Source organism: Rattus rattus, chromosome 8, assembly GCF_011064425.1.
Source record: "Rattus rattus isolate New Zealand chromosome 8, Rrattus_CSIRO_v1, whole genome shotgun sequence".
NCBI lineage: Eukaryota > Metazoa > Chordata > Mammalia > Rodentia > Muridae > Rattus > Rattus rattus.
In genome coordinates, this window is record NC_046161.1 from 110841740 (window position 1) to 110857024 (window position 15285).

Here is a 15285-nt window from a genome sequence, read left to right on the forward strand (position 1 = left end):
TTTTTGTAGACTCGGTTGACACATAATGGTATTTCGCTGTGGTTTTAATTTGCATATTTTCCTGATTGCTAATTAGGTTGTGCACCCTTTTATATGTTTATTAGTTATTCAGATTTCCTTTATTATGAAGGGCCTCTTCAAATCTATTTTTTCCTATTTTATTAATTAAATTCATTCGTTGACAATACCACACTTGTACATAGAGCATGCTGACCCAATCTCGCCCTCATTCACTCCCGTCTCCCTGGCATACCAGGCCTCCCTCGCCTTCCTAAGCATCTCTTTCCCACACACACGCCTATTGGCTTTGCTTTGTGAACCATGGGGTTTAAACAGGGCTGTCTGGGTGGCCCTGGGGAACCTGGGAGCTATCCATTGGATTCCGGTGGGCTTGACATTGGATACACAACAGAAGACAGTGATTTCCCGATATCCATCCATAGTCAATAGTCCAGCGGTGAAGGGTACAGTCACAACCCCTTTCACAACTGGCGGTCAACAGGGCCAGTCTTGTGGGGGCCCAGTGAAGGTGGCTGTAAGCTGTGAGTCCATGCTTGCAAGGGCTGTGGGGTTGAGCCTAGAGGGTGGCACCTCCTGGCCCTTCATTCTTCTTCTGATTCTCTTAGTTAATTGGCCGATATTTATATGATTTCTCCAATCTTTTATGCCTACCCTTTAGGAAAACTTAGGTTTGAAGAAAGCCATTCTGTAGAAATCATATATTTGAAGCTTTTGTTTTGTTTGTGTTTTTCCGAGTCTGGGTTTCTCTGTGTAACCCTGGCTGTCCTGGAACTCACTGTATAGACCAGGCTGCCCTCGATCTCACAGAGATCCTCCTGCCTCTGCCTCTCATGCTGAGATTAAAGGTGTGTGCCTGGCTATGATTGAAGTTTTTGTTTCTGTTTGTTTGTTTTAAGATTTTTTTTTCTTTTTTTCGGAGCTGGAGACCGAACCCAGGGCCTTGCGCTTGCTAGGCAAGTGCTCTACCACTGAGCTAAATCCCCAACCCCTTGTTTTAAGATTTTATTTATTTATCTTTGTGAGTCCACTGTCGCTGTCTTCAGACACCAGAAGAGAGCATCAGACCCCACTACAGATGGTTGTGAGCCACCATGTGGTTGCTGGGAATTGAACTCAGGATCTCTGGAAGAGCAGCCAGTGCTCCTAACCGTTTTAAGGTCCTGCCTGACACTATTTGCCTATTTTCTGGAACATTTAGTCTGTTTTTGTTAATGGAATTGTCGATATATTTGTACATTAAAGGCACCATGTAGTTGTTTGAGAAAATATATACGTTGGTAAGGTGTTTGCTGGGTGACTTGAAGACCCGAGCTGGGATCCTCAGGACCGGTGTGAGAGTTAGATGCACCTGGTGTGTATCTATAACCCCAGTTTGGGGGTAGGGGTTGGAGACGGGAGGATCCCTGGGATTTGCTTATCAGACAGTCTAGTCAACCAGTGAGCTCCAGGTTCAGTGAGAGACTGTGTTTCAGAAAAGATAAGGTGGGAGGCGACAGCTGAAGAGGCGTGCTGGTATTTTGTGCTAACCTGACACGAGTGGTAGTTACTTTGGAAGAGGAGACCTCCACTAAGAAATAATACCCACCTCCAGACTGGCTCACGGGCAAACTCATGGTTCTTTTGGCGGGGGAGGCAGGCCTCACTCACAATGAGCAGTGTCTCTCCTGAGCTGTAGTCCTAGGTGCCACAAGGAAACAGCTGAACAATGCACAAGGAGCGAGTCAGCAAGCCACATCCCTCCTTGGCTCTGCTTCAGCTCCTGCCCCTATTTCCCTCGGTGATGGACTGTGGTATAGAACTGTAAGTAAATAAACCTTTTCCTCCCCATGTTGCCTTTGGTATGCTTTATCACAGCAGTAGCAACCCTAACTAAGGCAGGAAGACACCTATGTCAACCTCTGCCCCCCCAACCCATGTGCAGGTACATGTGCACACAACACCTCTGGCCCCCACACCCATGTGCAGTATGTGTGCACCACAACACCTCTAGTCCCCACATGCATGTGCAGGTACAGGTGCAGGTACACCAGAACACATTTGGCCCCACATGCATGTGCAATATGTGTGCACCACAACACCTCTGGCCCCCACACGCATGTGCAGTCCGTGTGCACCACAACACTACATGATTATTTCTTTTCTACTTGTTTCTTTTGTTCTGTGTTTCTAATGTATCCCCCTTTTCTTTTTACCATATTGTGTGTATATATTCATTTTATGAAGGTGCATGTGTACGTATGTGCACATACGTGTGGAGCCGAGATCAATCTCAGGTGTCTTCCTTAGTTGCTCTCCATCTTCTGGTCTGAGCCAGGCTCTCTCACCATCACCACTAATTTGATTAGGAAAAGCTGTCGTCTCAGCAAGTCCAGGGCACCACCTTGCCCCCCGTCTCTCTCTCCTGATGGCTGGGATCACAAGCCTAAGCCACCATGCCTAGGAGTCTTTTTACGTAGGTTCTAGGGGATCATACTTCCATGGCAAGCCATTTATTCACCGAGACATCTCCCCAGCCCTCTTAACTTCTTCTCTAATTGTTTCTTAGTGTGCTCCTCCCTTTCTTATTGGAAATTATAGAGTCTCCCTGCTCGCTAGTGGTGACTCTAGTAATTAAGCCACACACACTTAACTTCCCAGAGCCTAAACATAATAAAAACCTTTATTTTCCTCCTGGCTAACAATGCGGCTTCCCGAGAGATACTCACTACATCCTTCCAACTTGTTGCTTTTCTGGCATTTAAGTAGTGTCGCCGATGCTTTCGGGGGCAGAAGCGTTTAAATACGCTGTCCTGTCACTACTGGAACCTAAGAACCGCCTTTGCGTTTGTCTGTTTGAAGCCTTCAGCCCGTGTTTCAATAACTCACGCGGGATCTGTCGGGTGGCGAAACCATGAACTGAGGGAAATGTCTGAAGGAAAGGAAACCTTTGTCTTGTTCTCTTGTCATTGTCACACACACACACATACACACACGCACAAACACACATGTACACACACATACACACATGCACATACACATACACACACATACACACACATGCACACACGCACTGCACACACACACATGCACACATGCACGCACGCATACACACATACACATACACATGTATCCTGCTAAATCCATTTAGCATTGCTTCTATGTGTGTTTTTGGGGCTGACCCCCTGGGGTTGGATACCGACCAAAGAGAGGGGTCCCTGGAAAGGACTGATCCTCCTGCTCTCAGCAGCAGTTCACTGCCTGCAGCTCTTCATCTAGGGTGGAGGTTTGTACGGTTCCCCCACCCACACCTGCATGCCAACTGGTGTTACCACGATGTGTGTCTTGATTAGGCCGGCATGTTTGTGGATGTCCTCATCGTCTGGCTCTTACGATCAATCTTTCCACTTCCTCTTCTGAGCTATTCCCTGAGCCTTAGGGGTACATATATCAATTGGGATTGGTCAGTCCAGGGCCAGTTGCTCTCTGAATTTTGACCGGTTGTGGGTGTCTTTAATGATCTGCACCTGCTGCAAAAGCAAGCTTCTTGGGCGAGAGTGAGAGCTGCATTGCAGGAAGTGTTATTAAAGAAAACGCACATTTTACGGATGTTCACACGGTCAGCACCACTGCTCAGTCTGATCTCCAGAGCTGAGGGGTCCTCAACATATTCTGATCAAAGGCTTCTAGTGTCATCTCTTGTGGGGTGTGTGAGGCTGGGTTTCCATGTGCCCCCACTTTCCACATCTGCTCTGACCACCTCTTATCTTGTAACGGGGGCCGCTAGGAAAACTTCAGAAGTGGACTTAGTGGAGTTCTGAAAGTTACAATGATGTGTTTTGTGTGTGTCGGGGTAGGGGTGCATGTGCCACAGTGCATGTGTGGAGGTCAGATAACAACCCGGGAGTCAGTTCTCTCTTTCCACCGGGTAGGTCCTGGGTAATGCCACTCGGGGTTGGCAGCAAGTGCTTTAACACACTGAGTCCTCTCACTGAGCCAAGATTTAGTAAAACTTTAAAGAGTCGCTCTTGCGTTTGCGTTGGGTACATTCCTGAAGACTAGAAAGGACTCAGTCTGTGCTGTGGATCTGTTTTAATGGTTCCCACTGAACCTTGACAGATGTCTCTGTAGGGAATAAACACAGGGTGTATTTGTTTTCTAGTGAAGTACCACAGGCTAGGTTGCTTAAAGAACAGACATGCATTTCCTTATGTCTATAACTCCTGGAGGCTACATCTCAACAACCACGGCATTGGCTGCACTCTCTCTTATGTCTAGGGGAGAACCCTTTTCTCCCTCACAGTCTCCGGGCTTCTGAGGAATGCCAGCAAGTTTTTACATTCCTTTGCCAGCAGCCGGAACTGTCTTCACATGGAGTTTTCTTTGCACATGTACCTCCCCTCCGTGGACGCCCAAGTCGCCCTGCTATCATAACACCAGCCACAGCGTTAGGACCCGATTGAGTATGGCCGCACCCTGATTTGGTTATCTCTGCAAAGAACCCACTTCCAATTAAATCCGTACTAACAGATCTCCTAGGTCAGGACCTCGGTAGATTTTTTTTTGGGAGGGGCACAATTCAACCTACAAATTGGGGTAGGAGATAGGATAAGAAATACTATCATAGTGTCAGTTGTCAACCTGACATACTTAGGAGGAAGAAATGTCAAATGAGGAACTGCTTCCATTAGACTGGCCTGTGGCCATGTTTGTGAGACACCGTTTTTGATTGCTAGTCAGTGTAAGGGGATCCAGCCCACTGTGGGTGGTGCCACTCCTGGGCGGACACAGTCAGGCGGACTGGGTTGACTAAGAAAGGCAGCTGAGCAGGCCAGAAAGCAGTATTCCCCCATGGCCTCTGCTTCAGTTCCTGTTTCTGGGCTGAGTTTCCGCCTTGGCTTCCCTCGACGATGGAACTTACTAGAAAGTCTGAGATGAAATAACCTTGTTCCTCCTCAAATTGCTTTTGTTCTTCCGATCAGTGTTTTATCATAGCAACAGAGACGCAAACTAGGACAAATCCCCCTGAGAATAACATCATCGATTTTGTTTAAAACAAAGCTTGCTACTTGGCTACTTCTAATTCTTTCCTGTTACCCTATAAAAATAAGTCAGTCCCCAGGCTGTCTGCCTTCCCAACTGTCTTGTAAACACTTGTGTGAATGTCATTTCGGATAGCTTCTGGCCTTGACCGCATGGGGCTGAGATGTGGACAGTGTACTCTGTGGTCTGTGTCTGTGCCCCTTGGACCAGTGGCACCCATCACCACCTATCACCACCGTGCTCCCATGCACCTGTGAGTGCTGTCAATCCCCTGCTAGAGCCTTGAAGATTTTGACCACTGCTGGGCCAACGATGTCGGTATCAAGAAGGGGAAAACCTCCTCTGTGAGAGACATAAGGCAAGTCGGCCTCTACAGCTTGTGACTATTCCGACAGCAAATACTGTTGTGGAATACACAGTCAGTGAATCGACCTGAGCTTTTGACTACGGCTGGGAACATCTCAAGAGTTCAGAGATGACAGTTTCCTTATGTCCCATGTTGACATGTAATGGCTAAGCTTCACTGTCAATTTGATAGGCTTTAGACTCATCATAAATCACACCTATAAGTGTGCCCATGAAGATGTTTCTAGACAAGTTGAGCTGAGGAGGGAAAACTCACCCTAAGTGTGGGCAACACCATCCTGTGGGGAAAGCCAGGCAGGGGAGCAACATTCACCTCGATCAGCTTCATGATTGTGGATATGATGTGACCCGTCAACTCATGCTTGGACAGTATACCCTAAAACTGTGATCCAATATGCACACACACATTCACACATACACACACACACATACATACACACATATATACATAAATACATACACACATACATATACACACATACATACACATACACATATACATACATATACACATAATACACACACATACATATACATACACATACATGCATACACACATACATACACACATATATACATAAATACATACACACATACATATACACACATACATACACATACACACATATACACATAATACACATACATACACACATACATACACACATACATACACACATACACACATACTACATACATACACACATACAACACACATACACATACACACACATACACATACATACACACATACACACACACACACACACACATACATACACATACACACATACACACACATGCACACACATACACACATACACACACACACATACACACACACACACACACATACATACATACACATACATACATATACACACATACACACATACATACATACATGTGCACACACACATACACACATATACATAAATATATACACATATACATATACACACACATACATACACATGCATACATACATACACACATACAATCATCATGCACATGCATACACATATACATACACATACACATAATACATACACATACATGCACATACATACACATACATACACATACATATACATACATACACATACATACATACATACATACATACATACATACATACATTGCTTCCTTAAGTGGTCTTATCAGGTATTTTGTTACTCCAATAAGCAAAGTGTCTAGCACACTGTCCTAGTTTGCTTTCTGTTGCTGTGATAAACATCATGACCGAAAGCCACTCGGAGATGAAAAGGTTTATTCCGCTTACAGATTATCGTCCATTATTGAGAGAAGCCAACGAAGGGACCAGGAGTCAGGAGCTGAAGCAGAGACCATGGAGGGATGCTTTTTACTGGGTTGCTTTCTCTGGCTCATGCTAAGCCAGCTTTCTTTTAACCCAGGGCCACCTGCCAGCGACAGCACCGTCCACAGTGGGCTGGGTGGGCTCTTACACACTAATTTTCTGTCAATACAATCCCTCACAGACGTGGCAGCAGGCCAACTCGATCTGGGCAATCCCTCAACTGAGGCTTCCTCTTCCCAGACACTCTTGGTTGTGTCAAGCTGATACCAGGATATACACCAAATAAACATCAATTCATCTACGGAGCTTAGCTTTCTCGTTCCTTTCTCGTTCTCAGAGCAATCTCTGTTATATAACAAGTACTTACAAATATTCATTGGATAGATGAAAAAAAGCCTTCTGGCTATAATATTTTATTCACCAGAGTTTTCTTGAAATATCCAGTTTGCGTTTAATTATACTAATTATGGAGTCCTAGTTCCATGGGACTATAATGGCCTTTTAAAAGTTCTGTTATGAGATATAAAACTGAACCTAGAACATAGTCCAAATCTGCCTTGGCCAATCATAGCGGGAAGATCTGGACACAGCAATGTTAGCCCCCCATCCCAGTTCCGCTGACATCTAAGTACGAGACTGAGAGCTGTCTCATCTCTCCAATTCTTACAAACTTTAAAAGTGGAGAGACTGAGGGTCACAGGGGAGAAAGATCTTAGCCCCAGCTAGTCAGGCAATCAGTACAGAATTAAAATAGAGCCAGTTAGGGCTGGGTGGTTAAGAACACTTTCTGGTCTTGCAGAAGACTTGAATTTGGTTCTTAACACCTACGTCAGGGGGCTCACAAACATCTGTAAACTCCAGCTGCAGGGGCCCCAATGCCATCTCTGGCCGCTGCACTTGTACTCACACATACATGTTCCCACATACATGTATATTTTTAAAAACTTTAAAAATTTAGGACTCGGCTTTCCAGCTCCTAGGTCAGCATCTTCAAGTTCTGACCGCAGAGCATCTAGAGTCCTGAGAGTGAAGGAAAAGTAGCTCATGGCACATGTTAGTATCATACATGTAAGGGTGGTGTCTATAAAAAGATGAAGAGAAGGGGGATATGTTCTCTGGAGGTGTGCTGAGGTGTGGGGGATGAGATGCTTCAGCAGACCCATGATGAGAGATCTCTTTCCCCTGAGGGACCAGCCACACCACGGTATAATATAGAATAGAGTTTATTCAGGGCATGGGGAGGGGAGTTAAGAGGGTAGTAGGGCAGAGAAAAGGGGGAGGGGGAGAGGAGAGAGAAGAGAGAAAGGAGGCAGAGGGAGAGGAAGAGGAGTACAGAAGAAGAGGAGTAAAGGCCAGCCATGAGCACATGGAGAGAGAGGGGGAGGGGAATGGGGAGAGAGGGGACAAAGGAGGAAGAGGGTGAGAGGGTAGGAGAGCAAGCTGTGGAGCAGAGCTTAGAATGCCAACAGGGGGGCACATAAAATGATACTTTAAGATATAACGCTAGGGGTCTGGGAGTGTCTTGGTTTGTAAACAAGCATGAGGAATTGAATTTGACCTCCCACAACCTATGTAAAAGTGCCAGGCATTCGGAGAGCGTACCTGTAATCTCGCAGCAGGGGAGGGCAGAGGTAGGTAGATCCCTGGGGCTCATGCCCTGACGGCATGACCTATTTGGAGAGCTCCGGGCCCGTGAAAGACCTCATCTCAAGAAGTGCCTGAGGAATGACACCAGAGATTAACCTCTGGCCTCCAAGTGCACGCGTACATGTGTACTCACAACACACACACACGTGTGCACACACACACAGACAAGATATGTTACTTCCGCTATAACTTTAAAAATATTAATTTTAATGGCCGACTCACAGGTATTGTCCGGCAGCTGTGAGCATGCAGTCATGCAAACCCTAATTCTCAGTGCCAACCCCTACGTGACTTCTCTAAGACTGCCCGACACCAGCAGAAAAGTCTTTGTTATGTGTCCCTAGCTCCGAGAAGTTGGTAAATCACGTCTCTGGTCACAAACAGAAGGGAGCAATGACATCTTCTGGGAACTCGGAAGGGACGTCAGAATGGAGGAGTATCCTTGGCTTTTGATTCCTATTGGGGTGGGGGCTTTCTCAAGGATGTCCCCATTCAGTTCTGACACCATGACCAGTGACATGCATTGGTGGAGGCTGGAGGTTGGTGCCACCTCCAGAGGGAAGGAGTTAGCACAGCAGAGAAGGACATTGGAACCTGCCCCGTGCATGCCCGAGTGCCTTCACTGAGGTCCAGGGCTGTTCCCTTCCTTAGCAGCGACCTCATCTTCATTTTGCATTGAGCTAGATGGGTTAATGTTGGCCCGGTCACTCAGGCCCCTGGTGACACTGTCATAGGACGGTGGGAAAGACGTAGCAGAGACAGTTTCTGATTTGTCCGGGAGTCCACTGTTTGCCATGAATGTAACGTAGCCTTCGCCGCGAAGTGACACGCCATCCTCCTCAGCCCTGGGCACATGCAGGGTGTTGGAGAGCGTCAAGGAGCGGTGCAGCATGTAGCTCCGGTAGGCCTTTTGAATGACTGTGGCTGAGATGTCTTCCTGTTTCCACCGGAGGGTGGTGGCTATTGGTTCATAGGATGCTTTGGAGAGATTGGTCGCCATAAACTTCTCCTCCATATTGGTCTTCAGGGAGTCCAACTCCCCGGATTCTCCCAAGACGTTCTTTGTGAAGGCAAAAAGGATGTCCAGACAGTGGATCTTATCCCCGGGGACCAACGGCAGGTCCATCTGGATTAATATATTCTGGTTGGGTTTGGGGATTCTAAGAGGGCCGGAGAGCGTGTCTGCGAAGTCTGAGAGGGCAGAAAAGGCAATGAACTGGGTGGCCTCCGGGTCGAACTTCTCCCAGGTCTCATAGAACATGTCGAAGTCGTCCTCGCTCAGGGGCTCCGTGCTCTCCTCGGTGGCCACGTTGAAGTTCTCCAGAATCACTGCGATGTACATGTTGACCACGATGAGGAAGGAGATGATGATGTAGGTGGTGAAGAAGAGGATGCCCACAGCCGGGCTCCCGCAGTTTCCCCGGGAGCCGTTGCTGTTGGGCAGGTTGGGGTCACAGTAGGGGGGCCCGGTGTTGAGGATGGGGCTGAGGAGGCCGTCCCAGCCGGCCGACGTGGTGATCTGGAAAAGGCACAGCATGCTGTTGCCAAAGGTCTTGAAGTTGAACATGTCGTCGATGCCGGCTTCGTCCACGACGTTAGCGAAGCTGGCCATGCCGAAGATGGAGTAGATGAACATGACGAGGAAGAGGAGGAGGCCGATGTTGAAGAGGGCGGGCAGGGACATCATGAGGGCGAAGAGCAGCGTGCGAATCCCCTTGGCTGCTCGGATCAGCCTGAGGATGCGGCCGATCCTGGCCAGACGGATGACCCGGAAGAGCGTCGGGGAGAAGTAGTTTTCCAGTGACTTAAGAATTGCAGAAAACAGCAGACCTGTGAAGCAGGGCACAGAACAGTCCAATCAGTATCTCAAGCCATGAGCTCTGATTGAGTTGGCGGTGATCACATTTCTCAGTGTTAGCATCAACATTGCAGGAGTCTGGGCTCCTAGGAGCCTGACCTAGGTGTTGGTCCAGCATACCATTCCACAGCTGCCCATTGCAGTAACCAGCCCTCCCTCGGGTGGTTTCTTGACTTTCCTACTAGGTTCTTACCTTCCTTCCTACCCAGAATATCTTGTTAGTTAGCCTCTGTGGTTTGGTTAAAACCCTGCCTTCTTCAATCATTCCCTACTGTGTAGGAATATCGCAGTGAATCCGATTAATGTGTTCAATTAATATGTATTAATAATCGCAATAACCCCCCCCCTCCACAGCCAAGTTCAGCTGGAAGTGACTGTAGCCTAGTCCACAAACCCATAATGCTTTGCTTCCAGCACGACAGCACCACCGAGCCCACTTCTTCTTCCTGGTTCTGTGCTCCGTGTAGGCCAGGGCCCCCTGTGATTCATCTCCCTGTTTCCTGCTGTGGAGATTGACTCAGTTCCTGGCACACGGGCCCACAGATAATTGTATGGAGCTCACACTAATGACAAGGAGGCAGGGAGTTGGGTAACTCGCTGACAGATGAGCGAGATTGGGTTTGAGTGGCCAGCTGCTTGCATAATGGCTTTAATTTATCTCTTTCATGTCCAGCTGTACCTTGAACCCCATGTTAGGGCCGGTTATGTCCCCCCTAGTCCTACCCATGACTAGAAAGGGTAGAAGGATGAAGAGCGGGTGTAGCCCTTGTGTCATCTCATGTGGGTTTGTGCACACATACGGGTTACAAACGCTCTGGGAAAGTTCTGGTGACGTCCATTTCAACCGCGGCGCTCTTCCCTCCCTGGAAGGATGCGCTCCTCTCAGATGAGTGCTGTGTAGCTTTTGCTTTCCCAGTATTGTTCAGGAGAGAGAGAGGGAGAGAGGGAGAGTAGGAGAGAGAGAGACAGAGACAGAGAGACAGAGACAGAGATACAGAGACAGAGAGACAGGCAGAAAGAGACAGACAGAGACAGAGACAGAGAGACAGAGAGACAGAGACAGAGATAGACAGAGACAGAGAGAGACAGAGAGGGAGAGTGGGAGAGAGAGACAGAGACAGAGAGACAGAGAGACGAGAGACACAGAGAGAGACAGAGACAGAGAGACAGGGAGAGAGACAGAGAGACAGAGAGAGAGACAGAGAGACACAGAGAGAGACAGAGAGACACAGAGAGAGACAGAGAGAGAGAGACAGAGAGAGAAGAGACAGAGAGAGAGAGAGATGGAGAGTGGGAGAGAGACAGAGACAGAGAGACAGAGACAGAGAGACAGGGACAGAGACAGACAGGAGAGAGAGAGAGAGAGAGAGAGAGAGAGAGAAGAGGAGAGAGGAAAGGGAGGAAGAAGATGGACAGGCGGGCTCTTCAGGTGGTTTTCACCACAGGGGATTCCTGCTCAGTGGATTGGGCTGACACGTAGGAACCAGGAACTGATAGTTAGAAGTCCCCATCACAGGGTCACGGGATATGTGGTCCTGCTCTATCGCTGATACAAACAACCAGGAAAACAAGCTCCCATCCAAATGTCCTTGGGAGTTTCTTACTTTGAAAGATAGATGAAACAAAATAAACGAATGAAACCCCAAGCCCACTGGTCAGTTGACCACAAAACCTTCTGTTGTGCTAAGCCACATAAGCCTAGGAGGGAGGGCTCTCTTCTGTTTGCTGTCTGTTCGATTTTGTTTTTTAAAGTCAGGATGCTGAGTCTCACTGTAGCCCAGGCTGGCCCTGAATTCACTGTAGCCCAGGCTGACCTCGAAAGTCACAATATTCCTCCTGCTTCAACTTCTCAAGTGCTTGGATTGTAGGCATGATACACCACACCCGGCTAATAGTGTGAATCTCAGCACGAAGTAAATAATGAGCTGACCAATTAGAAGGGAGAAGACTTTCAGAGGCAGTGGACGCCCTTACAGTATCGACTGTAGACATGTTTTCATGGATATACACAACCTCCAAGCCTGACAGGCTGTCTATATTCAGTACATGTAATATTTCTTTTTGGATGTCGATCTTAACTCAGTGATGTAGTTTTTAAAATCCCAGTAACAACCCGGGACAAAACAAAGCCAGGTTAGAATCTCAAACAAACAAATGCCACCCGAGATTCTGTTTTAACACTGGAGCTGGGTTGAGGGGGATGGGTTGCTGTCAGTTGTATGAAGATGCTACAAGGTCTCAATAGCAAATCAATGGGAAATCAAACCCACGGGTATGCTCTGGGACGAGTATGCTCTGGGACGAGAAGTGGGTGGTCCAGGGCTTAACTGAACAGTGTATATTTATATTCAATATGAAGTTGGTGAGTCAGATGTGTCCTTTTTAAGAAGGACAGTTTAATTAGGCAGTTACAGTGGTCTCCTTTCTCACACCAGATTCCAACTCCAGACACCACTGCACCCAAAATATAGAGGCTTCACCAACACCCAGTGTCTTCATAGCATAGATCTCAATGCGTGATCTACCACCTTTCTGTCACTCACGATAACAAGGTGGAGCCCACTGCACATCTTCTTCCTCTGGGAACATCCTGGGGGATTTGAAGTTTGCTGCCTCTGAAGGCTGCATGCATGGGGCTCTTCTAACCTAGACCATGTGCTTGAAAACATGAGCTAAGCCTGGGGAGATGGTTCCGTGGGGGAAGAACCTTATAAAGCAAGGTGTGGGAGCATGTGCAGGTAATTCCAGTGCTCTTACAGCAAGATGGGAGGTGGAGACAGGAGACTCCCCAGCAGCTGTGGGCCAGCTAGCCTGGTGTAAAAGTCGGAGAACAGTAAGAGTCTTTGGCTCAGACAATGTGGAAGATGAGGGCTGATACCAGAGGAGTCTTCTGACACACACACACACACACACACACACACACACACACACACACACACGGAGGTGGGGGGAGGGGATTTGAAAAAAATGAAGCTGGCTGTTTCCATGGTTTGAAAGGAACAGCTAAACAACCCGAAGCAGGCGCGAGGCTCCCCCAGGGCATGGCTGCCACTTACTCCCAATAGACAGGATCACCACTATGAAGTCAAACACGTTCCAGCCGTTGGTGAAGTAGTATTGCCGCAGGGCGAACATCTTCATCACACACTCGCCCGTGAAGACGGCCACGAAGAACTGGTTGATTTTGCCCAGAACCTTCGTCTTCTCCTCGCCCTGCTCGTCGGTCTCCACCATCATGGTGATCATGTTGAGGCAGATGAGAACCATGATGATGATGTCAAAGGCTTGCCTGGTCACGATGTCAAACACGAAGCCTTGGTACTTATTCTGAGAGAGAGGAGGAAGCATCACCCCAGGCTGTTTCAGTCTCCTGTATCTAACTCCTAGTCATGAGGGCCCTTCAAACTCCAGACTTTTTACCCCATTCTTTCCCCTGTGACAAGCTCTCCAGCCTGTGAGTTGAAGACGACGCGTGTGTGCAGCCTGTGAGCTGATGTGTGTGTGTGTGTGTGTGTGTGTATGTGTGTCTGTAGCCTGTGAGTTGATGTGTGTATGTGTGTGTGTAGCTTGTAAGTTGATGTGTATATGTGTGTGTGTGTGTGTGTGTGTGTGTGTGTGTGTGTGTGTAGCTTGTGAGTTGATGTGTGGGTATCTGTGTGTGCAGCCTGCGAGCTGACGTATGTGTGGTTTTTGCTAGTCATTTGCCTCTGTCTCCAAACTGCAGCCTTTCTGGGGTCAGTTGCTGTGTTCATCTTGCTTACAGTTCGAATTCTAGTTGTCTGCATTGTGTCCCCTGTGCAGTAGGTCCTCAAGAAATTGAGGGAGTGGAGGGGAGAATGAGCATCTGTGAGTTAAGCATCTCAACATTTGACAGTCACCTGACCAGTGCTGATTATAGCTAATTCTGTACAGAGGCACTTGCTGGATGGGATACTGTGCCCAGGGTCCCATGCGTGTAGTCACAGGGGTCTGGGAGAAGAACTTGCCGGATTCTTCCAGAAGCTTTCAACTGGGTTGGGGGAAGTGCTACTGTAGATCTGATCCCTACTGATGCTTCACACTGGGGGGGCGGGGTTGCCACCCTGCTGGGTTAGAGCAGAGAATCAGACCAGAGAGGACCTGGCTCTGTGTGGACTGTTGGCTTAAGTCCTGGCATGGGAGGAGCCACTAAGCTCCTCTGTGTCATTACTGAAAATCCAGAGAAAAAGAAAGAGTCTCATTTGTGGTCACGTGACTTCTAATCAAACGATGCGAGCATCAGATTGGGGTAGGTATCCCAACTTCTGTCTGTTCCCAGTGTGCATTGCCCTCCGTGCCCTCAGACGGTGGAGGGTGATTGCTAACATGGCAGCCGGGCGTCTACTGTTTTCTCACAATGTGGAAACCTGCTCTCAGTGATTTCTATGAGAGAGAGCCATAGGATAAAATTACCCAGTCTTGTAGAGCCTTCAGCCTTCCCACCGGTTAAGACCAGATCTAGAACATGAGCTTTACACAGAGGCATGGTTGGGGAAATCCTTCTGTGGTACTGTGTTGGCTCTGCCACGAACAACGCCCACACACAACTTCCCAGCCAATGCTCGGCTTGGCTCCCAAACATGTCGGTGGGGCATACCAGAGACAGACGCCGGATGGGAAGCAAGCTGGTCCTGGGAGGACGGAGCGTGCGTTAATACAGCTGCCCTGGCAGGAGTGAAGACCTTCGTGCCCCTCCATCTGATCATTGGGCTACTGAACAGACCCTGACCAACAGACCCTGACCAACTGAATTTCCCTAGGAGTCTCTCTCACACAGTGCCCGCCAGAGCGGAGCCTGTCTCCCAGGAAGAGAGTTTTCACACAGTTTTGGCCACTGGTCAGGCCTTCTTGCAGGATAAACTGGAGGTGAGTTAATGACGGCCAGTGACAGGCAGGACCGCACTTGACCAGAGGCTCCTATTCGTCTTTCCCGCTCTTTATTTAAGCCTAAACCTCGTATCAGGACTCGGAAAAGGGACTTGGGCATCCGGGACCTCTTTACTTCTCCCTCTTACCCAGGCGGCCATGTTGAATAATC

General features: G+C 48.2%; 1 protein-coding gene across 1 annotated transcript in view; it reads right to left on the reverse strand.

Annotated features, from left to right (window-relative positions):
- Positions 1-8659: 8659 nt before the first annotated feature.
- The window catches only part of Scn10a (sodium voltage-gated channel alpha subunit 10), a 112742-nt gene continuing 106116 nt past the window's right edge, over positions 8660-15285 (reverse strand). Inside the window, exons 27-28 of the mRNA XM_032909574.1 lie at positions 13286-13556; positions 8660-10201 (exon numbers count right to left, since the gene is read on the reverse strand). Of these exons, the coding sequence (XP_032765465.1) occupies positions 8991-10201; positions 13286-13556 (1482 nt within the window). The 3' untranslated portion in view covers positions 8660-8990. The remainder of the gene's footprint in view (positions 10202-13285; positions 13557-15285) is intronic.